At 35.8% G+C, this 23,454-nt stretch overlaps 2 protein-coding genes and 1 long non-coding RNA gene across 5 annotated transcripts in view; 2 read left to right on the top strand and 1 right to left on the bottom strand.

Moving 5' to 3' along the window:
* PGAP1 (post-GPI attachment to proteins inositol deacylase 1) overlaps window positions 1-14,898 on the top strand; it is a 30,236-nt gene extending 15,338 nt beyond the window's left edge. For 2 of the 3 annotated variants that reach the window (XM_086897090.1, XM_086897092.1), the window contains 16 exons: window positions 657-708; window positions 931-1,008; window positions 1,932-2,007; window positions 2,293-2,366; window positions 2,454-2,505; window positions 3,105-3,171; window positions 4,034-4,142; window positions 4,498-4,536; window positions 5,589-5,682; window positions 6,322-6,412; window positions 6,627-6,824; window positions 7,058-7,190; window positions 7,580-7,630; window positions 8,794-9,017; window positions 9,344-9,448; window positions 10,272-14,898. In XM_086897090.1, coding sequence (XP_086753216.1) covers window positions 657-708; window positions 931-1,008; window positions 1,932-2,007; window positions 2,293-2,366; window positions 2,454-2,505; window positions 3,105-3,171; window positions 4,034-4,142; window positions 4,498-4,536; window positions 5,589-5,682; window positions 6,322-6,412; window positions 6,627-6,824; window positions 7,058-7,190; window positions 7,580-7,630; window positions 8,794-9,017; window positions 9,344-9,448; window positions 10,272-10,410 — 1,582 coding nt within the window. In that variant the 3' untranslated portion in view covers window positions 10,411-14,898. The remainder of the gene's footprint in view (window positions 1-656; window positions 709-930; window positions 1,009-1,931; window positions 2,008-2,292; window positions 2,367-2,453; window positions 2,506-3,104; window positions 3,172-4,033; window positions 4,143-4,497; window positions 4,537-5,588; window positions 5,683-6,321; window positions 6,413-6,626; window positions 6,825-7,057; window positions 7,191-7,579; window positions 7,631-8,793; window positions 9,018-9,343; window positions 9,449-10,271) is intronic. The other variant, XM_086897091.1, reaches the window with a different exon arrangement.
* A 1,612-nt stretch (window positions 14,899-16,510) lies between these two features.
* LOC147652199 (uncharacterized) lies at window positions 16,511-23,352 on the bottom strand. The gene is made up of 2 exons (XR_015289116.1): window positions 23,084-23,352; window positions 16,511-18,045 (listed from the first exon to the last, which is right to left on the bottom strand). It is a non-coding gene; the product is annotated as an uncharacterized LOC147652199 (long non-coding RNA).
* C7H2orf66 (chromosome 7 C2orf66 homolog) lies at window positions 20,189-23,257 on the top strand. Its single transcript, XM_023930765.2, has 4 exons — window positions 20,189-20,327; window positions 20,842-20,984; window positions 21,837-22,037; window positions 23,011-23,257. The coding sequence occupies exons 1-3, from the start codon at window positions 20,279-20,281 to the stop codon at window positions 22,017-22,019; spliced, it is 375 nt and encodes a 124-aa protein (XP_023786533.1). The 5' UTR covers window positions 20,189-20,278; the 3' UTR covers window positions 22,020-22,037; window positions 23,011-23,257.
* Window positions 23,353-23,454: the final 102 nt, after the last annotated feature.

Genomic DNA, 23,454 nt, shown 5'->3' with positions numbered 1-23,454 from the left:
TTGGCTGTTACTCCTTTGTATAACTTGGATCAGCATGAAGTGTATGTTAGCCCAGTTCAGCACTGCTACTTAAACCTCATCTAATAATAGTGGGTTTGCTGTGGACCGTGTCCTGAGGTCATGAACACTATTTAGAGAAGCAGCAGTATTCTGGTGTTCAAAAAATCAAAACTTGAAGTGACTGAACGGATATGTTGCAGTTCAGTGTGTGAACACTTTCTAGAACTGCTGCAAACTCTTTAACAGCTAACAGAATATTTTATTTATATGGTATATTTTAAGTATTTCCATAGGAAAATTTATGCTTTTGGATGTTTAACAGATGCTAATGAAACCACATGATAATTCAATGCTAGTGCAGTTTTAGCTCATGAAAAGTTTACATTTTTGTGTCTGAAGTTGCCTGCTAATACGTGCTTCAGGTTTTCTGTATGAGAGGGTTGGAGCCTTTGCTTGGTTTGGTTTTGCACAAACAAAATTTGCACTATCTGAAATTTGTAGTTTAATAAATTACTGTAGTGGCAGCACACCCAAATTTCTCAATTTAAAATGTTAATTCAGAGAGAGGGAGAGAAGCTGGTATATTAATCCACTGCCATAATGCTGGGCTCGCATAATGAATATGTTCATCCTTTAATGTGCATTAATTTTTACAGCCTGGAAGCTGCTGATTTATCCTGGAGAGCTGAGTTACTTCCAACCACCAAGGTTAGTGTGTACCTGACTTGTAGGAGGGAGAGATGCTTCAGGGGGTGGTTGCAAGTCATAGGGGAAGGAGCTGTTCTGTTAGGAGCATTGGAACAGGCTGTATTCCATGGGAAGAGGGTACAAGAGGGTACAACTGGAACTGGCAAGGGTCAAGCTAAGAGTATGTTCAGTAATGACTTTTCTTCTTCTTTCTTTCCTTTTCTTTTTTCCTCCCTTTTTAAGGTTGTAATGCTGAAACTTGTGGACTATCCTTCTTTGTCCCACATTGTCGTTCAGGTGCCACCTGCAGTTGGCAATAAGGTAAAAAATATGACATGCTGAAGTTGCTTGCTTAGTGTACTCATAACTTTGAGGTGCTATGACAGGAAGAAAAGGAAGTATATTAAACATATGCTAAGTTTATTTGAGAAACTGTAGACCCACACTGTGGTGTGGTTTGAAAGTAGCTTTTGTTAGCTTCTGTAAGCTCAGAAACTCTTTCCTAAAATACCAAATAACAAGGCATGAATAGCACTTGAAATACATACAAAGCCACAGTTCTCAAATCGGTTCTTAGAGTTCTTGGAGATTCCAATGGTAATCTTCCTTGTTTTTCTTAATACTCTGTTTTCCTGAATGTTCATACCTTTGAACAGTCATTTGTCTTACCCAGGTTAGCAGAAAATATACATAATTGAAGGCACTGGATTCTGGGAAGCATAGATCAGATAGCTCTGCAAGCTCTTAAACCTCAGAAGATGTAGCAGACTGAGTTCTGCAGAGTTCAGCAGTTTGAATCTCACAAATATCTTTGCATCAAGAGCTCTCAGGATCCCAGTAAGAGGGACATTTGAAAGCTTAGTGTGTTACCCATCTGGATCTGGCAGACCTTTCTGTGTATCCATCTGGATCTGCCATTTCCAGTTAGAAATGGCTGAATACTGAATTGGAATTTCCAGTCTAATCAGATCTGACATTGCTTTCTGTGACACAAATGCAGTCTCTGAGTCTCCGGTATAATAATCCATGATCCAAGAAATTATTCACAGCACAAGTGAGCGAGATGTTCTTCTCTGAGTGTATCTTCAGATAGTTGTGACAGAGGCATCTTGCAGTGAAATTAGTAATGCATAATGTTCAGGGTAAGCAAAGATAGAGATCACTTGGGAAATGTAATTTGCAAATACAAAGGTTTTATAGTCTTGTGCTTGGTTTAGATCTGTTTTTAATATCCTCAATTGCAGTATACTTTGGGCTGTGAATTCTTCAAAGAGGATTCCAGAACAGTACAGCTCCCTGTAACACATCTTTTTTCATTTGGTAAGTATAGCATATTGCTTTTGGAAAGAAAGGAAAACTAATATAACTAAACTTTGGATAATATATTTGCCAAAAAAGTCAGGTCAGGAGGTTTTTGGGGGTTGTTTTCACTAAAGCTAACACAGCTTTTGTTAGTAACAAAGAAGTAAGAAATGTGGGGGTTTAGACTAATAGATATGAAAGTGTGTAATTCCCCTGGAAAAGAAATAATCTGAAAATGTAGAGAAAATATCTGAGTTCTCAGAAAATTTTATCTAATTAGTGAAAATATGACATCCTTTATAGGGCTTTCTTCAAACAAAATTCTATTAAATTCAACTGGATTGCTTTACAATGTCCAGCTCCAGCACTTCAACCAAGTAAGAATGCTACTTAAGTTTTTAAGGTAATGTGACCAACTGTTTGTCTGGAGAAAAGTGAGTGACTGATATTTTTTTGTGTTCTAGATATATCAAGCTTTCAAAATTTATATAGACAGCCATTGCCAGTCACTCAGAGGTAAATAGAAGTCTTCTAAAGTACAAATTTATAAAACAAATTGTTGAAAGTTTGTAGAAACTAAAGTCTTCTCATGCAATGGAGTTTAGGCCATCCTGTTATAATCTGTTCAAATGTGTCTGTTAATATCTCTCATTTCCTACTTTAAGAAGGATGCATCAATGAAAATGAGGAATTAGTCCTTAAATGTTTGTTTTTCTTACTTCCCAGCAAAGGGAAGTTGAATTTCCATCAGGATTCTGCCTTATATTGAAAGTGTTACTTGAGAAAGGCATATTTGGCTAGGATTTTTATTTGTTGATAATGGGACTCAAATTTGAATGTTGAGCTACATAAGCTTAAACAGGATGGGTTGCTAAAGGACCCTGTTTCAAAAAAAGGAAAGTGATGGATTTTATTAGACTGAGGTTTTGTTTCATATCAAAAAGCAAAACTCTTCTCATAACTATTCATCCTTTAAACACTGATTCTCACTGTCTTGTCCTGTAACAGCCTGAGTTTAAAAATGTCATTTTTTGTTTGCTGCTAAGTTCTCTGATCTGCACTGCAATGTCAGTTCTTAATTAAGTTTATATTTTTTTAATGCTGTTCCATTTCAGAAAGAAAACCTAGTGTTTACAGACTTCATATCCCCTGGTCATATGAAGACTCAATAACTGTAGCAAAGTAAGAACTTTAACATTTAAAAACTTCTTGATATGTTTTTTGAAGAATATTTGCATCCTGTTGTGGTAATATTTCTGATGTGAGACAGTTTCTTCAGACTTAAGTGTTTGACTTCTGCATCTTTTCCTCATTTACCTTTCTGCCCTTGGCGACAAAGTTGTTTTGACTTTTCCTAGAGTAAGAATGCCTACTAATCATTTGCTTACTGGTCCTCACTAATTTTCTTGAAAAGGAAGTCAGATATGCTGGTCAATAATCATTGACCCCCTCATGAGTGGAGAACAGTGGCTGCTCTGTATGCTGGCTTCCTCCTGGAAGGCAAGGTTTGGATTACAACAGCAGCCCTGTGTTCGCTTCAGCAGCATAGTCCTGACAAAATCAAATGATACAGTTTGAAATATATTTGTCACTTAGGAAGTTGAACAACCTGACTGTATTTTAGATGGTAGGAAAACTGTATTTCTAATTTATTTTAGAAGTCTTAAGTATACCTCACAATTTCCAACCCCCTGTGTTTTTCAACAGCATAATACTTGCAGGAAACTGAATTGTATTCTTGAGGATCTGTTCTTCCCATTTCTGGCACTCAGGCTATTTGCATGCTCTGTGAGGCAGTGTGTTCACTGAACCCATCTGCTTTCCTTAGTGCCATGTCCCTCGATATTCAGAGGAGAGGGAATTGAGGATATTACATAGTTCTTTGTGACAGGATAAACAAGTTCCTTACGCCATTTTGCTCACAACTTGTGGTGACACTTGGTGTGGTAGATTTGCTTTGTGTGCACTTGTTGAAGACTGGGACACATTTGGTTTTTCTGCTTGGTTATAAGGACAGCAGTGACCATGTAAGTTGCTGTTTCAGAGTTCCATCTCTTGCTGAGATTTCTGCCAGACTTCACATTGCTCAGCCTCCCAACGACAGCAGCATGCCAGAGTTAAACATCTACTCTTCCCCAGACTGTCAGTATGAAGTGAGTAAAACGGTTTTATTTTATAGCTAGCTTGCATTGCAGGATAATTTTTGCATAATTTAGTCTTTTCAAACGTAGTTAATTAATCTAAATAAATACTAAGCAAATCTAAAGGTGGGCGGTTTGGCCTTTTTGACATGTAGTATGTGTTACAAGTATTTTGCAACAGCTGGGTTAGCACTGGAAGTTGGACTCTAAAAAACTTTAAAGCATTTGATTTTAATTATCAGTGGTAAGGTGTTGTACATTTTTATTGTGGGATTGCTGTGTTCTGAAACTTAAGTTTGTATCTTAAAAATTGAAGTATTTTGTACTTATGCTTACCGTCGTATGAAACAAATTTTTTTTCCCCAAGGTAATTCTGAAGACATCACTTCTACAGGTTCTTGGACAGGTAAGAAAACCTAATACTAAGTTGGTTTTTATGTGTCAGAAGCATCTATAGAATTTTTTGCTTCCTCCCTTCCTTACTGTGGCAGTTCAGATTCCTTCTTTATGCCAAGAGGAGCACTATTCAGTAATCATTTTGCAGCCTTGTCCCTTGGCAAGGATCCCTGCTGGATGAATGTCAGGCCCCCGTCCTTAGAGGAGCAGAAAAGCTCTCTAGCTCTAAAGAGCTGCTCTAAATGTGGAGCATGTGGCTTTGTGGTGAGCTCAATATCTGTAGGTCACTTTAACTTTCTTGCCTGATGAGTCAGTGGTGTTAAAACTCTAAAATACATTTGGCATCAATTAAATTGGGGGAAAAAGTCTAAGTAGGTCCATATGCTCCTTTTCAACAAATCTTCTTTGGTTATCAATGAAGAATACGTTTCGACATGGGGATCAGTAAAAATAGACTGGCCATCTGCAGTTCTCTGGATCTAAAGAGTAATTAATTTGCAAGCACCTAAGTGTAGTGCTGGAATAAAACTGGCAAGGTTCTCTACGTGAATGTATGCATTTAGAGCAAAGATTTTTCATTTTGTTGTTATTTTACAAGAATTTATAGGCTACTGGTATATTAATTATGACTTGGGAGAGTGGAAGCCAATTAATTCATGCATATAATTGCTTCCAAAAGTTCTTTGCCTGAAAGCATATATAACTATATTCAGATTATGCTTGGAAAGTGGCCTTTAAATTGTTTTAAACTTTAGTGAAATGTGATACTTGATTTTTTTAATACTTGTCTTGACTGGAAAAAAACCCCATTTGTTTCTAATTTGATCATTTATCCAAACCTGTTTAATTAGCTGCTTATGACAGATTCTAGCCTTTTCCATCTGTAACATTAAGTGCTATTGGAGATTATCAAATATACGTTAAAATTATAAACTGGATCTTTTTAAGAAGGATTTTCTAATCTCATTATCATTCTGACTTCATGATAATATTTGTGCATGTGTTTTTAAAATACATTTTTATAGACAGAAGTGAAATCATCCCTTTATCCTTGTCTTTCAGATAGTAAGGTTCCATGCTGGTGCTTTTCCAGTCTATATTGTTTCTAATATTCTTCTTACTTATGGAGGACAACTGAGCACATTGAGATCAACAGGTAGCTTTCTAAAAATCTGCATATTTTTATCTGTCACAAGTGTTTTTAGAGAAATTGCTTGTCAAATTTACTGATGAAAGACTAGATGTGAATTTTTAAAGCTAAACATCATTCAACTTATGGAAATACTTGGATCTGCACTCTTCATTTTCATTTTTTCTCAGCTGGTAGTTCTTCAAGGTTATGTCGTAAGAAAATATTTCCTTATTTTAAATTTCAGTCCCTTCTCTGTGAAATATTGGTGTTGCACAATAGTTAAGAATTACCAGAAGTCCACTTAAAAATACATGTAAAAGTTTGAAGTGCAGGAAACACTGTTTCTTGCAGAAAGATGAGATTTGCATAACAGCTTTGAGCCACATCTTCAGACAAAAGGCATTTTTATTAGAATTCAGGGGGTGTTTGTAACAAACTCCATAATGTCTCTAGAAGCTCATGTGCACTATTACCTTTATGTGGGGGACCCAGTGGAGAAGGGTCTTGGTGGTGAAGTGTGCAGCCTTGCAGCACTCTTACAAGATGTGGTTTTTTTTTTCAAGTCAACTCACCCTTGTCTGAATTTATATTTTGTTCTGGATGATCTTTGTTAAAGTCTGTGACATGACAGTAACTACAGATGCTCTCCTTTCTTGATTCTAGGCCAGTGTTCAGACTTCTCCCTCGAACTAGTTAGGACAGCAAAGCCCTACAAAGTAGAACCTCTTATAAGCATTGTTGTGTTTCTGCAGGGGTGAGTTTGCATCATTTATTTGTTTAAAACAGTTCCCAAAAAAGAAGTTTCAGTAAAACTATTGCCAGGGAGGAATATTATTTTATCTGTAGTCACTGTAAACACCTGACTGTTATTTTGCTTGAAAGACTGTAATAGAAAGAATGGTTGATAGATATCTAACTGTAAGAGCAATTGGAAGTGATAAATAATACTGCTTTCATGTTTTTGGCAGGTTTAACTGGTTTAGAGAGATATGGGAATCACTGTCACTACCAGAGGTGGATGCTGCTGTACTGAGTAGTCAGGATGCATGGTTCCCCCTTGTGTCCCTGATTCTATTTCTTTTTGGGACAGGCATTGCCTACTGGAGTGGAATATTTTTCTCTACATCTCTGAGACTCTTCTCTTCATTATGGTTAATTCTGATTAGGTAAAGCAATGTGATGATGTATAATTATGCTCTTCTAGATGACTTTGACCCTGACAGTTTTTTTTTTTTTTTTTTTTTTTTTTTGCTTCTGTGTTAATGCTTGGGCAAGACTGAATTCTGGGCAGAGTGAATTTATACATGATTTTAGATATCTGGGTTTGAAAGAAAGCAGAAATTCATGTCTGGGAAGAAGTACAACAGGAGTTTTGTTTATGGTTTGTTTTTTTTTTTAGACCTACTGAACTTCAAAAAGATAAGTTGATTACACCTAGAAGGCTCTGTGGGATGGTATCTCTTGCTTTGGTTAGCTGGACCACTTGTGGTGCATTTGCTGTACTCATTATTTATCTTCAATACTTGTTCAAGGTACTGAAAGGCTAAACATTTTCTATTTGTAACTGAATTGAAAATTTCAGGTGCTTTGAATTAACTCCAAGTTAAAAGCAAAAATCTAAGTTGCCCTTTTTCATACATAAATGTTATTATTCTCATACTTGAAATAGGTATTTCTAATTTATCAGTGTCATAATCTTGTAATTTGTAGAATTTTTCTTCTTTTGTTGATGCTTCTTAGAAAGCAATGTGTGGTCCCATGTGCCCACTACAACAATGCAGGTAATTGAAAATTTTAACTTATAGCTAGGCAATATTATAAAAACAAAGACTTGAAGAGTAAGGAGTTCTCAATTTCTTTTCCTATACTACAGCTTTTGTGTGAAGAATCCTTACTAAACAAGCAACTGCTTGTCTTACAGGTTGTAAAACTGCACGTGACTGTAAGAGCAGAGCAAAACATGCACAACAGGGTGAGTCTGTTTCCTGCTTCTGTTCCAAGCTGTGGCCAAAAATTGTCTGGCAAACTTCTGCCTTGCTACTCTTAGGTTGTGCTGCAATGGCTGGGCAGCTGTAGTTCACTTGCTGCATCTATGATGTGAAAGAGCAGCCAGGCCATGAGAGCCTAGTCCATCACACATGACTGCTGTTTGAAGTTTCTGCAGTGTGAACTTGTCATCTAAGAAGAAAACTCTTGTCTCTGAATACACACAGAATTTGTCTAAAATTTGGTATTTGATTATGCATGGCTTACCTTTAAAAAAAAAAAAATCTAGTAATAATCTATAGTGCAGGTAAAACTGTTTCTTCTAGATAGGCAGCCTGTGGAGTTTAAGGATTTTTGGTCCAGAGCTGACAAATAGGATGTATTGGATGAATATGGACTGAGACTGCAGTAAATAGGGAGCTCTTCAAAACACAGTGAAGAAGTGTTTGATTTCAAGCAGTGTGAACTTTATTTTCTGGGTTACTTTAAGGTATAGGACCAAAGATGGAAACAGGTGTGGATAACAGCACATGCTAACTACCTGCTCTTTTTTGCAAACATAGAACAAAGCAGTCTGACAGAAAAAGTTGTTGAAAGTTTTCTTTGGGCTTTTTTTTCATGTGTTTAGTTGAAAAGTCTCTCCTTTCATCTCAATATAAGTTTATGTTTCATTTGTGGAATATTTTTCTGTCATTGGAAGTTAGTATCTGCCAACTCATTTCTTTATCTTTGCTATTTATTCCTACAGGTGATATTTTACTCTCAGTTGCATTACTTCCTGTATCTTTCCTGTGAATGCTCATCTCTGATTTTTCACCCTTATGCTTTATTATTCCTTTTATTTTGTTCTTCCCCTTTCCAGGGCCACCTTTTCACTTCATTGGTGTCAGAGCATCTACACTCTCCATTCTTTTCTTCCATAGACATATGAACTATAAGTGTATGAGAAATTTCTGGTTAAATTTAGATACTTTAAAACTGAACTATTGAACTTTGCTTTTGATGGCTTTTTTGAGGCATAAATTGCAGATTTTCTTCCTAAATCACAGCTGGTGTGATGCTATTAGGATATTTTTCCCCTCCTCTTTCCCCAGCATGGCTTCTTACAAGCCTGTGTATATTTTTGTGACTTCTGCCTTTCATTTCCAGGATTCAGGCCACTCAAAAGAAACTTCACAGAACTCCAGTACACACACAGTCAAAGCCCAGAGTTCGGTGGACAGCATTCCAGAAGCAACACAGTCTCCTTCCAACAGTAGAACACTTGCTGAAGCTGTTAACAGTCTTAAGATGCACATTACAATCCTTAATTTATTCACGTGGATTGTGCTGCTCAACTTGCCATCTTTAATTTATTGGTTAAAAAATCTCAGGTAAATTCTTAAATTGACACTAAGGTGGAAGAAAGTTACAGGAACCTTTGAAGATAATAAAAATTTGTTTGATTCTTTACATTATTAGTTACCTTACAGTTTTAAAGACTTCTGTTGATTATTATTGTTTTCTCTATCCTATCTGGTTTATACTGTGGTGTAAATAGGTGTTAAGTGAATCAGTGATATGTTGAAGAAAGTAATGTTTCAGAAAGATCAGGCTGGGATGCCATACAGGTTTCATGTGTATTTTTTGTCATCAGCTCATGGATATTATTTGGCAGCCTAGTTTAGAAGTGATATCTTCTAAAATCATTTCTTTGCAGGTACAATATTAGACTTGATCCTGATCCCTGTAGATCCACAGCTGTTATTCTCATATGCATTTTAGAAATTCTGATGAATTCAAGTACTTCTGAAGTGAAATCAAGGTACTGTAGCCCAAGCTCTAGTTTTGCTTTCCTGCTTCTTTATGAATTGCCATTTGTGTGTTAAACTTAGTTTATGCTGTAATTGTTCAGCCTCTATAGAGATTCATGAACTCGTATGGTTAAGTCTAAAAGATGAGTTAAAGTGTGTGCAAAGTACCCCTAGTTCAGCTGAGAGGAAAATATTCCTTGTATTTGCCACATGGAAATAAATGAAGTATGTGTTATCTAAGCAATTAGCTGCATAACAGCTTCTTGAAATGTGACCTTTTAACTCAGGATTCATTGAATCCTTTCAAGTGTCACAGAATCCAAATACATTGAGCAATTATTGTCAGACAGTTACAAAGAAAAGGAAATTCTGAAGGATTATAGTTGTGTTCTTGTAGCTTCCCTTATGGGAGTAGAAATATAATGTGTTTTTTAGTGGATTAAGAAATTCTGAGAACTTGGTTTAGCTGACAGAATATTTTTTGTTGAAATATAAATTAATCAATGCCTCGTGAATGACAGTCAATAATAATTAATGTAATTTATCCTTTTGACCAGTGTCTGTTATCTCAAGTGATCTAAACCATTAAGTCTTCCTATGTTATGGAGACCAAATTTTCAAATTAATATAATATTTTTAAGGACATTAACCTCTTTGAATAATTTCTCTTGCTTATGCATCAGTTTTTATGGCCTATTAGACCTAGTTGTTCAGTTTTAAAGGTTAACAAAGCCTTGAAATACAAATTATTTTGCAAAGGGAAATGAAACTTTTGCATACTTCCTGCATATCTGGCTAGAAAATTATAATTTTTTTTTCTTTGTATTCTTACAGTAAACTCTTGAAGATTGCAGCCAAAGTTCCACTCCCTTTGTCTGTTGCAATGCTGGCCTTTGGACGAATGCATTTATACAGAGTCCCACACTTTGTAACCTTCTCTCTTCTTCTACATGTGCTGTGCTGTTTTGTGTAATGTTCATTCTGTATAGGACATATATAGGACAATGCACCCTAGAAACTTAACACTGGAGATGGGAAAAATTGCAACACAGAAATGCCTAAATTAATATGATCAGTAGTTTACATTATGTGGGAAAGAGGACAGAACTGTGAATACTTCACAAAAAAATAATGGTTTTATTCATGTTGCTTAGAAAACTTTTCCTGGTGTTTATTTCGTGTTTCTGAAAATGGAGTGATTTAACTATGTATAAGCACATGACTCATATCAGTGCAACATCTCAATACTCTGCCTTGTAGACACTTTGGTATTTCGCTATACTGCTTTGTGAAAACAGACCTTTTCTACTCACTGTGCCATGCAGTGTCTGTGTTCGGAACTTGCATCTCTTGCAGGTCTAAAATATGCTGGTTAAAACTCAATACATTTCAAGCACACTGTGACTATCACAAAAACCACACAGCCAAGTATACTTTGAATTATTTTATGTTATATTCAAAAGCTGCCATATTTGTGTCTAGACAAACTAGAATGTACTGCTTATATAGAACTGTTATTTCTATCAAATCATTTGTTCAAACAGTGTGAGTTGAACATTTGTGAGATTATTGCAAGTCTTACACATTTTACTTTTTGTGAGAGTGAGAAAACAACACTATTCTATGTAGCTTTCTATTCAGGAAGGATACCAGCAGATTCATAAACAGTTTGCTGTAATGTTGTTTTAAAACATTGTCAGTTTTCTCTGGAATTTTGAAATTAATCCTTGGACTTTGTCCATATGTAGAAGCTAGAAAACATTGAGATATGGTATGAGTAAACAGTGCAGTTGCTGCACTCTTGCTAAGTAGACAAGGCATGTTTTTTTTATTGTTGTAAACAGAGAATCAACCATCTCCTAATAAATTCCAATACATAAAATGAATATGGAATAGTTACAACCCTGCAAACTCCTGTCCTGCCGTAAAGTGCTAACTTCTGCATGTGGACAAATGCAGTAACAGTGGGAAATACTGACCATAATTATTAGCTCTGTATAAATTTTATCTTAGTGCCTAGATGCTACAGTGACTGCCATTTATAATAAAGCCTACAATAGCTATGTGTAAGGAATTCTGTCTCCCTATGTTTTGCCAACAGAAGAAATCTCAGCAGTCCTTAGGTTTAAATGATGTATTGATTCTGTGTAGAGATGAGCTTTACTACTTGCTTCTGTGTTAGCTGTCTCTGCTGTGTCTGAGATACCTGTTACCTTCATCTGGAAATACTAGACCAGCTCAATCATCTTATAGGAATACCAAGAGGAAATCTGCTGCTCACAGTCAATCAAGTATACTCTTGATAGTACAGCCAGCCTGACCCATTAATTCCATCATATCTTAATAATCTTGCCTAAAGTGCCTCAGTTATTTCTAACGTGTTGTTAGGGTAAATTCCTTTGAGCTGGCTGGAAAGACTCAATTCACACAGTGACTTTCCAAAATGAAGGACAAACATGAAGAAAGCCACGTGTGTTTTGTTTGCTTATATCCAAGTCAGCAGTTCAAGTTATTAGTAAGTCATTAAAAGTGCTGTAACTGAGTAAGGGTATTGTAGTTAGCCAAATCACTGTCACTGTTATCAGTAATCTATGTGCTGGTACTCTAGTCTTAACCTTTTTAAAAAAGAAGGTTAGATTATATATAGTGTTTGTAAATCAGAAACATTATTTGAATAGATTATATCTTGATATTTTCTAATCAAATGTATGCTACAGTGTATGTATATAAGATAATTTGTGTGATGTAATATACTTGTAGCTAAATGTACCAGTTGGTTTAACTAGAAATTGCTGTTCAAACATAGAAGACTAGAATTGTACTTGCAAATGGCTGTGAATGAAAGATTGTGGCAGAACTGCATTAGGGCTGGCAAAGGGCTGTGAAAAGTGCAGGGTCTGATTTCTGTGGAAGATAGTTTTCCTTGACTTTCATGGTCTGTTTGGCTTACTACTCCATTTTACTTCTGGTTTTGTTTTGCCCCCTTAACAGTTTCTTTCTGCAGGAATTCGTTTGTTGGAACTATTGGAAATTAAATAGATTCAATATTTAGTATCTTTGATCACTTTCCAAATAGGCCATAAAGTGAAATCTACTGAATTACAGAAGCATAGGATAACACCAATTTTTATTTTTTTCTTTTATTTAATGATTTTTTTTTTTAGCTGGAGTTCTATTGTTGATTGTTAGCACTCTTCATAAAGTGGGTTCCGGTATCTTGTGTATATTCCTGCCTGATTTTCAAGTTGGAGGTAGGAATAGGTATAGTCCTGAGTCTGGGATCTCAGCTGACAGAAGTTTTTCACATCTCCCTCAACACTCCCTTTTCTCAGAGATGGTTTACCTTTACTGGGGAAGGGAGGGGAAGTCTTACTCCTGTTTTGAATTTAAATGCACTGTGTGCCATTTAATAGATTTAAACTGTCATCAGGGGTGTGTGTTCAGATTGTGCAGTGATCATGGACTGGACAAATTCAGCTGTTTGGCAGATTAGGAGTCTAATCCCAATTAGATTTGCCATATAGTCAATGGATGGTAATAGGATTAGAAAAAGAATTCATCCCATTCTAAGAAACTGTCTGAGATTGTTTTTCAGGTGAAATACAATGATTGTTTGTTGGACAAGAAGCTTCTGTTAGGTGAATCTGTAGTTCTGCCACTGTTCACAATTATCCTTTCAGCAGAAACATAGGATAACCCTATATATATATACGGTTAATTGCATATATAAAAAGATGTAAATATTACTGAAATATCCTTTATTATGAGTGGGCTGTATTTATAAAAAAGCTTTTGGCAAGTACATTATAATGTCTCTTACTACCTTTAATTACATTAAAATTCCACTTTATTCTTCAAATTTTAGATTAGCTAGACTATGTGGGAGGAGATCAAGGCACAAATTTTAAGGGTTTAGACCTCAGGATGCATTCAAAATAAGAACTATTTATGTGACTCTAATAATTTTTTTTTAAATAAGCTATCAGAAACAAAATGAGGAAACAGGGTAAGAACTTAAAATACTAAATGCCACTAACTTTTGGTACAGCAGAATCTTTCTTTGACAGGGAGGGATTTAATGAAAATCTTTTAGTGATAGCTTCATGCCTTGAAATTACTCTTGAAGTCTGTAATCTTTTCTGCTTGATGTCATCAAACGTGTTCCTCACAGTCTCATCGTGCTCCAATGACACATGTAGCTAATGCTTCATAGAAAGTCTCCATGTGTCTGATAAGTAAAAACTCATATCTTCACTGGAATTACCAAATGGACCTTGGAACTGAGAGAATTAATATTGTCCTAAGCTAATCCTTTTAGTTGTGATTTAAAAGTTGGTTGCAGTGGGTCACATTTCAGCATCCCATTGAAAGAGAATTGGTTTGGGGGGTTTTGGTGGGAGGTTTCTTTGTATATTTTATTTCCAAGAAACCTGCAGTAACTGGAATTTAAGTTAATATTATTTCTGACATTCAGAGTTCTGCCCTAATTTTGATTTTGAGTGAGCTAAGTAATGTAGCAAATGACTTAATATTAATTTGCTATGTTTCAAAACAAATAGATGAATAATGACAAAACCCTAAGCAGTACATTAGTAATACGTTGGAGAAAGCATAGAGACTGCTGGTATGTCTAAATGAATTTTTCATCTATAACCTAATTGGGCTAACTTTAAAGTCAGTGATTAGTAAAATAAAATGTATTGACATTTAACCTCAGAAGCATTCCATATGTCAGTGTTTGTTACATCTCATTTTCCATGTGTTTCCAGTAACAAGTGATGAACTCACTTGGTGTTTTTTTGAAATCTGATAAATCTGATACATCTGACGGCACAGAATAAAGTCCATTATGTAGCCATTAATAAATATAAACATTTGAGAAACTTTCATTTTGAATCAAGTTTATTTCAATACAGAGTTGAGTGTGTTTAGACCTTTGTTGGATTTATACTTTGATAAAACCAGCTTTTTACTTACCTTTAATATTCTGAGCTATGAAAATGTTTTTGGGAGTGGCTGTAGAGTCTGTACAGAATTATGCTGCTGTTGTAAGTCACTAAGCTACTAGAAAATTGTTGTAAAGTGGACTGAATTCTTAATGTTTATTTTCCATTTAATGTTTTTGTGGCGGATGTTTCTCACTTAATTTACAGCTTTGACTTTTTTGCATCTCTTTTTTTTTCTGGGAGATAACCAGTGTAGCTTTTGTAAGCATTTAGCACTGTACTGTAAAATATAAAATTTTCATCACTGTTCCTTTAGGGGAGACATATTTTTATCACCAAAGCTACATACTTCTGTTGTATAGCCTCTAGAAAAATGTGTGACAGTGAAGGACAATTCAAAACTAATCTGTTTTTTAAAGTGCCATTTCTGTGGTTTTTTTTAGAGCCAGAACTTTAAATCAGAATACTACAATACATAAAGTCATTAAAAATTTGAAAACCTTTAGCAAAGACTATACCTTCTGATGTATATTTTTATTTATGGAAGAATGTGTTCAAAGCTTTTAATCAGTTTATCTATCCTCAAACTCAAGTAAAAAGCATACACTTCGTCTTATTAGTAGACACTGATGCTTTTAAAAATGAATTTTAAGCATTTAGAGATAAAATTCCATAGCTCTTACTTAAGCAAATAAGCTCAGCAGATTTTTTCATGAGTCCAAGCACATAACTGACTCAAATATGTGCTTATTGCCTTGTAGGATGAAAACCTGAGCTGTGATATTTTGACTTTAATTTTCTTAAGATTTAAGGTTTCTTTCTGCATTCTTAAATGTAGATAGATTTTGCTACTCATGCTGTCAGAAACAAACCTTGTAAGCATGGCCTCTACAGTTATTGGCAGGTTGTGCTCTGGATTCTGTAGGAATGTGTGGTGTCAGAGCTGAGTTAAACTAAAAACCTCTTAAAGACCAGGAGTGGTGAACATCAGAATATTTATTTGTGGCACATCATTGCAGCTGTCTTTGGTTTGCAGTGTTCCTGCTCTGTAGTGCCAAGCAGGATGTTCTCAGAGCAGGGGGAACTGTGACTGACCTGGGAGGAAGTGCAGCAGCTGTGTCCTGTAGACTCGTTCTGTCTGTTGAAAAACCAGCCAAGACCCCTCCAACTTAAGTAATTTCAGGGTATACCCAAGTATCAAATGTGCAAGTGTGTGGATGTTTATTTTTACAAAAGGCTAATTGCACTATTTTGGGATCAATTCAGGCTTCAGTATTTTCCACCTGCTTCACTCTGAGTTTGGAAAAAGGATTTGAGACTGCAGCATCTGACAGCTGGAGTATTTCACAGAAGTCTACAGGTAGTAGATAGGACACATACAATTAGAGTGCCAGACCAAAACTGAAATGTGAAGTTCCTCACTGTGACTTTAAAGTTGTAGCTTTCTAGAGAAAAAAAAAATACATGTATATACTGTGCCTTAAACCAGTAAATGAATACACTCTAACTGTAGCCTGTGGACTTCCATAGCCTTATATTTGATTTTTGAATTTGACCAAAAATATTTGTGTGGATCATACTGAAACTTGATTTGGAAAAAGGCTTTAAAAAGTCTTTTGACCCCATTATACACTTGAGAAACCAAGACATAGTTTTTGTTTATAATCACACCAGCCAAAGTCAGAAAACATCAGCTGACCTGAATTTTCCAAGCCTTTCTGTTGTGACCAAAAGAAAAATAAGGAAGGAAAACTAGTTGCAGATACCTGTCTCAGCTTTGTAGTCTGTGTGTCAAATTATTTTTAAACATTTTGATCTTTAGTCCTCAAAAATTAAGAAAAAATATCCTTTTAATTGTAGTTTAAGCAAAATACTGTATTTAAGCCACTGAATAGCAAAATCTTCACCACTGTGAGAAGAGAACTAGACAGGGGTGGGGTTGATAGATTGTGTTAAGGCTCCAGAAGTTTTGAATACTAAATTTTACTTTTTGGGGAAAATATTAATATGGAAATCCCTGAAAATTCACATGTAGATTCTGCTTTTTGGAAAGCGGAAGGAAAAACTACTTTGGAGAAAAAACAACAATGCTCTTTTTCCTAATTCATTAAAGAAAACTAGAAATACTTCAGGTCTTAAAATCTTGTTTTAATATAGTAGAAGGATTTCTTACGTATATATTTTAATACAAAGAGCTCAGGAAAAGCCACCACCGGCTTTCCTTGTCTCTAGAAGATTCTTTGTGTGTTTTGAACAAACCTTCCCAAATTCTGACTTCCCCCTGCTCCCATATTAGCACCACATAGCACTGAACCTTGGAAAGTGGTGCCATCTCAGAGCTTCTTGTACTGTGGGTATTTAGACATGCACACAAGTGACTGCACATCAGCTGGTCACAGAGCTGGTTTGAAGCAACACACAGCAAAGTTACAAAAAACTTCCTTTCACTGAGCACCATCTTCAGTCTGGGTGCCACAGGGCTGCTGCTGCTGTGGCACAACCCAGAACACGCTATCTTTGTGTCTTCCCTGCTGCTTCCTAATGTCTGCTGGCTTAGGACTTCTAAAACTCATTCCAGTCACCTCACTTTTCATTTTGTGATGGTGTTTCAGCAATCCTAGCTATTGGTGATTTTCTAGCCACTGGAATATTCTAGTATTGCAGCCACTAAGGAGGTAGGACTACCGTTAAGGCCTTTATGTATGATGATAACTCGAGAAAAACTCTGTAACTTGATTTCCCACTGACCTTTTAATTGTTTTTTTCAAGCACAAAGACCGAATAATGTTGGCCAAAACACCTGGTTTGGGTGATTAGTGGGGAGGGAAGGATTTGTTGGTTGTAAAAGGACACAAAACTTCGAAGAAAACACGTAATTTTAGGAAAAATCATATCACTTCTCAAGCAATCTGTCTTAGAAGTTTTTAACTCTTCCTCTATTTTCAGTTCTTACGTAGCTGCCATAAATCTGATATTGTATATGGAACTTACTCTTAATATTTACAGGTTTTTAGAGATGTTGGCAGGGTCTTACCTATAAATGTTTGAATAATGCTATAGCAAATTACTGTGCTTATAAAAATGTTTATAACTAAATTCTTACAGACCATGCCATGTATCATAAACTTTGGCAAAGCCTTTGTCTTGTGAGATGCTGAGAAAACCTTGAAGAGGCATTTTCAAATGATGTTGTAATTGCTGAAAAATGAAACCTTAGTCTTTAAAAACTGCATTTAGGTGATTTTTTTGTTGTAGTTGAGGGCAACTTGATTGGGAGCTACTTTGGGATGTTCTTACTTTGTTTGGTGGTTTCCCTGGCTACAGTGTGTACTTCAATTTTTTTTATTTGTTTGTTTTGGTTTTGTTTTTTTTTTTAACCTAAGTGTGCATGACTTGAAGTACATTGTATAGCAAATCCCTTGCTAAAGAAACACTTCTGTATATTTTTGTATGGTATTCCAACGTGCTTGCATTGCTACAAATGGTTGTAATTCACAAAAAGTGCCACTGCCCAGTGCTGCCCTGTGGAGTGTTGTTACCTGTACTGCTGTTGTACAAACATGCTGATGAGTGTTGTGAGCGACGTTTGCCTTTAGTCTTGGCTCAGGTACTCATGTGGAGCAGTTTGGTGCTTTTCCTTCTGACTTGTAATACTTGGGATTCTAAACAGAAAATAAAAGTAGTAAACAAAAGCCTTGTGGTTGGAGCAGTGCTTTAACAGGTGCTTCTTTCACACCTCAAGTAGAATGCAATGAAGACAGTACAGGATGAAGCTTGGCTCAGTACCTTAACTCCAACACCTTTAGGCTTCATGAATGGGAAATGCAATAAAATTCAAAGTGTTTGCTGAATAATACAGTTTATATAGAGTATTACATGTATAAAACCCATTGTTAGCTAAACTAGAGCATTTTAAATTTTTCCATTTAGAGGTGAATTGCATGGAACTGAGCAAGCAATGCTATGAGTATTTTCATCTTCACAGCAATTTAATTCAAACATACATGAACATTACTTACTGTGCCAGAAAGGTTATAGAATTAGTTTAGACACTTCGAAAATACTTGATTTATTCAAGATGTTTATCAAGAAAACCTGATGCTTAAATGTGGATGCATTAAAAAGGCAGCATCCTGACATACAGCTTTGACCACATTTGTTAAACTTAGCTACTGTCCTCAAAAACGAGAATGCAATTTAATTCAGTCAGTGTAAGTATACTAATAGTATTTTAATATGAATGTGTTCTGCTTATATTTGACTTTCTGAAGGAAAGAATTGAAATTACTAAAAAAAGACCAACCCACACATTAAAATGAGCACTAGGTCTAAACAGACTTTTTAGCTCCAACAGTTTCTCAGAGCTTTAGCTTAGGAAGCAACAATACAAGTGTGTAAGGATATTTTTTTTTAGACAGCTCAGAGAAAATATATGCTAATTAAATCTCTTGCATATCTGCATGCTTCATCAGTCATCCAAATTGCCTGAGTTCCTCCAGTAATAAAGCTTGTTTCATATTTGAAGATGACTTTGGGATGTTTTACTGGCTGAATATGCTGCGTATCCCCAGTTCTTTGTAAAGAAATCAAAGGAATAAATTATTCAAGGAGGAAGAAAAGAGGTAGAAGAAAACTGCTAGCTCTTCTGGCTTTTTTTAAAATTCTCTTTCCAAAGCTAAAGAAGGAACTAAAATCTAATCCTAAGCTCTAAATCTTGCCTTTTCCCCTTTCTGTCATTTTATCTACAGGAGCATTTTTCTACTTCTAGCTGAAATAAGTATCTACCTAGAAGATCAACAAAGACAGTTCCCTTATGCTGGGACCTGCCTTTTTCAAGTTATTCTGGTGCTAATGCTCTGTTCTTGATGAGTACCCTGTATGGAAGTTGAGTGTCATGTTGATGGGGCTTGATGGATTTTCTTTTTTTTGTGTATGATTTTTTTTAAAAATCCAAATATCCAGAATAATAAGCTGGATAAATTGTCTTGAATTTTTATATGCTATTGTAGTCATGAAAATAACACTGCTAAGATTTTGTTTACTGTGTTGCTAATGATGTTTGGATGTCCAAAACTTCACCTTCCTGGAAGGGTGGTGGTATTTTTATTTTTAAAAAAGCAAATTTTAAAGCAAAATTTTTATTTTGCTTTCAAAATTTAAACCAAAGAAAAATGTAAAGTTTCTAGTCAGACATAAACATCTATACTCTGGAGTAAGGTGATGGTCAAATATTTTTAATTTTAATATGTCTATTTAGAGATACATTTGATGTGATACTAAATCGTGTATCATCTATGTAGACGAGAGAAGAGTGCAGTAAAACAATAAAAAATATGAGCAGCTTTGGTATGAAGAATGCTATGTACTAAGGCCAAGGTAAATTAGCAGAGTCCTCCTTGCAGCCTTTGTCTTAGTTTCTAGTGTGACAGAAGGATATTAACTGCTGATAAAATCAGGGTAGGAAAACAATGCTTCTATTAAAATCTTGTAATTTTGAATATTGAAGCAGACCTTACTTTTCCATCTTTTTTTCCAGCATCAAGTAAGTGATCCATATCTCATTTTCTTGAAAATCATTAGTCACCATTCTAGAGATATGGCTAGTTACTTTTAACTAAAAATAATATTTTGATAAAGCTGTGCTGTTTCTCCTGGGAATTGTTTTAAACTTCCTATATGCCTACTACCAATTTTCTGCAATACAGCTTGGGAGGAATTTGTACTGCACTGTTCAATAGCAACAGGTCTGAAGAGCATCAAGGATGAAATTCTCAAGGGTCTTTATGTCATGGATGGAAACAGAATCATTACTGTATTTTTGAACTCCTGCTAACGTCATTGACACCCACCTACAGTCTACTAGCAATATAAGTGCAGAGATCAGCTTGATCACAGATGACGAGGAGACCAACCAAGAAGGGGCAAGCCAAAGCCAAATTCCCTGGTAAGCTTTATTTTAAAGAATGTGAGAGGGACAATTGCTTTTCTCCCCCTGAAACAAGTTGTGAAATGGATCTCTACTATGTTAGACCAGGCTGTATTAAATACCATTGTACTTACTATTATATGTAGCAAAATTTAATGCAATTTTAAAAAGTGAGCTCTCTGGATCTTGAGCCATATTTTTGCATTCTCTTTGTGGCACACAGAGTTGTTGTGCTGTATTAGCCACTGAAAATGGCTGTATGTAATAAATGTAAACTTACAGATTTAATGTTTTGTGTTGAGTGCTCTACTGGTCCCTCAGAAGAGAGTCCAGTGTCTAGAAATAGCTTTGGTATGGGAAACATTTGTTTAGAATAATTTTTTCTTCCAAGTACCTTAGTACTATGAAAAGAATTAATAGCACATGGATGTGATCTGCAGTGGGCAGACTTTCCTTGGATTCACACGATTTGTGTGTTCCCAGTGACAGCTCTGTAGGAGTTAAGGTGTATGTCTAATTGTCCTTCTTACAGACAGTCTGTTCATCTCCAGCATGTGGAAAGTGCTGCTCCTGGGTCTGTATGTAGTATTGGCTGTGAGAGGATTGGCAAAGGGTGCTCCTTTCCATCCAGAAGAGAAATGGAAGCCTCTTGATAACCCCAGAAACAGAGACCTGGTAAGGAAATGTTTCAAGAAAGAGAGCTGAAGTTCTGTGTGTTTTTTTGTTCTCCATGAAGAGACTCCTTATCATCTAAATTTAAAGACAAGAGGGGCCCATTAGACGTAATGTCTAGGAGCTGTGCACTGTGTATAGTCAATAACCATTTCTCAGTCAAGATGTACCCCTTAACTGAAGAGACATTCTCAGAGCACAGTAGTGCATAAAACTTCCTTATATCTCCATCCAGTAGCTTTCATTTTTAAAAAAATTATTTTGATTATACAGCCATTTGTTTTATGAAACAGAAGAGGAATGATTACTATGTTTCTTTCAAATGTGTTCTCTGGTTGCATGTTGTTTCAGCTAATGGAAGTACAAATAAGTTTGCATCTGACAGCTACAAAAATACCACTCAGAGAACATTTGCACAGTCTTAAAAAGAATTTGTGAAGGAAAAGAATCAGGTTTACCGTAATTTTTCCTCAGTGTTTTAGGAAGCTTTAATTTCTCCTTTCAAGTGACTGTAAGGGGACAGTTCAAATCAATTGCCCATTGCTGACTCTCACAGAAATGTTTACAGAACTGTCCCTTTTGCTCTCAGCAGGGGTTTGGCTGTGCCTGTTAACAGCCCCTGTGATTCAGTGGGGAGCATAAATGAGCAGGAAACAGTTGCTGGTCTTCTGACTTCACTTAAGATGTACAAGCTGTGGATGGAATGGGCCTGTCTGAATTAGGTTGCCTACATTCTATCAGAATAGAGGCTTTCACCCCACAGAGGAACAAATATTACATCTAATTTGTGTCAGTAAAAACAATTAATCTCCATCAGTCATGCTTTATTTGTTTTCATATCCTCAATATGTTCAGTTTTTCAGAACGCTCCAGGCTTACTTCTTGGGCAGGGGTCTCGATCTCAGGAAGTTCCCAGCTACTTTCCCTGTGAACAGTGAAGGACCAGGGCCTGTCACGTTCTACTCAGATCCTATTGCTTCTGCATTTGCAGATTATGAAGAAAGGAAAAAATCTTTTCAGAACTATTTTGAAGGCTGAAAGATTCTGCTGATGAAGGTAAAAGGGGATGTCTTGTTCTCTAACTTGGTACATGTAACAAGATTCTGACTGAAGTATAAAAGCAACTTCTTTCCCAGAAGGAATTAAAAGTGTAGTACCTTTACCCTTACCTGAAGAGCGTTTTAAAATTCTTGAGGCAGATGTTTACAAGGTAATTGCTACTTAGATAAAATAACAGATGGTGTTTGTGTAGACCTATATAGACCATGATTTTTTGTTTTCTCTTTTTTTCTCCCTTCATGTAGAGGAGAATACTGAAAACGTACAGATAATAAATAAGGGATTTGAGTTCTATATAAGGAATTGCAAAAAGATTATAAATTGAAATTAAGGTTTCTTGTGACATATGCAAATTAAAATTGATTTAGATATAAGTTATTGCACTAACAAAGCATACATTGTCTTTTAAATTTACAGTAAATAGTTTTCTTCTGATTTACAAATAGTTAAGAATTTCAAAGCATTTTGGTGATTTATGCAGTATCTTAAAGTGCTTAAGTTGTAATTAATACTTAATTTAGGATTTCCATCTCTTTCCTGTTCTCAGCTTGCTTAACACCTTCTCCCTTTGTAATCAAAATCGAAGCTTTATTATTCTTATTATCATGAACCATAATAAAGACTGCACTCAAATTTTAATACCAAATTCTCTTTTTGCTGCGTTTTTATGTCAGGAAAACAAAGAAGTACCACAGCATGTGTATTTTGTGCATGAAAAATAAATGAAAAGTGAATTCAGAAAGGCTGCTCTACTATAAGTCAGAACAGCAGTGAGAAAATGGCTGGTGGAAGTTCTTTGTCCTGCATAATTCAGGGTGGTCGTGGTAGTTATTTTCAGTGTTCAGAACTGTTTTGTGGGAACAGAGGTCCAGCCAGTGTTTTCATGACTTGGTCTGGATCACACCTTGGTTGCATATGGCTGCTTCTGTATTTCTCTTACATATTTGTATATTTTTTTTGTATTTTTCAGGTATTAACTTAAGACCTCCATACCAAGTGGAAAACTTCACAGCAAAATTTTACTGTTTTGACTTTTTTGTTACCTGACAATTCAAAATTTTCTTCACTGTCACTGTTTCTGCCAGTGGAATCTGGTGTCCTGCTGTAATGGGCATTATTCTGTCTGTTGACAAATGCGTGCTGTTTGGCTACTGCAGTTTGTGAGCAGAATTGTGCTTAACTGTGAATAAATGAGGAGTGCAACCGCGTGCATTTAAGTACTGCCAAGTGTCTTTGTTCAAAGCCGGTAAATAAAGGTTCCCTTTCACTTTATAAGAACGCGATGTCCCAAGGTGTTCTGTGACAAGTTCCGATCCTCTCTTGGTACACCACCTTTCTTGGTGACTCTCTGGCTGCTTGTGCCTCACGCCAGCCCCGCACGCCCATTGCTGACCCTGCCCTGGTCAGAAGTGCA

The sequence above is a fragment of the Cyanistes caeruleus genome, chromosome 7, assembly GCF_971803275.1.
Source record: "Cyanistes caeruleus chromosome 7, bCyaCae1.hap1.1, whole genome shotgun sequence".
NCBI lineage: Eukaryota > Metazoa > Chordata > Aves > Passeriformes > Paridae > Cyanistes > Cyanistes caeruleus.
This window is presented reverse-complemented; position numbering and strand designations above follow the sequence as displayed.

Coding starts and splice junctions, on each gene's coding strand:
- C7H2orf66 (XM_023930765.2), top strand. CDS start 20,279: ATGACGAGGAGACCAACCAAGAAGGGGCAAGCCAAAGCCAAATTCCCT. Junction 20,328..20,841: donor AGCCAAAGCCAAATTCCCTG/GTAAGCTTTATT, acceptor TCCTTCTTACAG/ACAGTCTGTTCATCTCCAGC. Junction 20,985..21,836: donor ACCCCAGAAACAGAGACCTG/GTAAGGAAATGT, acceptor CAATATGTTCAG/TTTTTCAGAACGCTCCAGGC.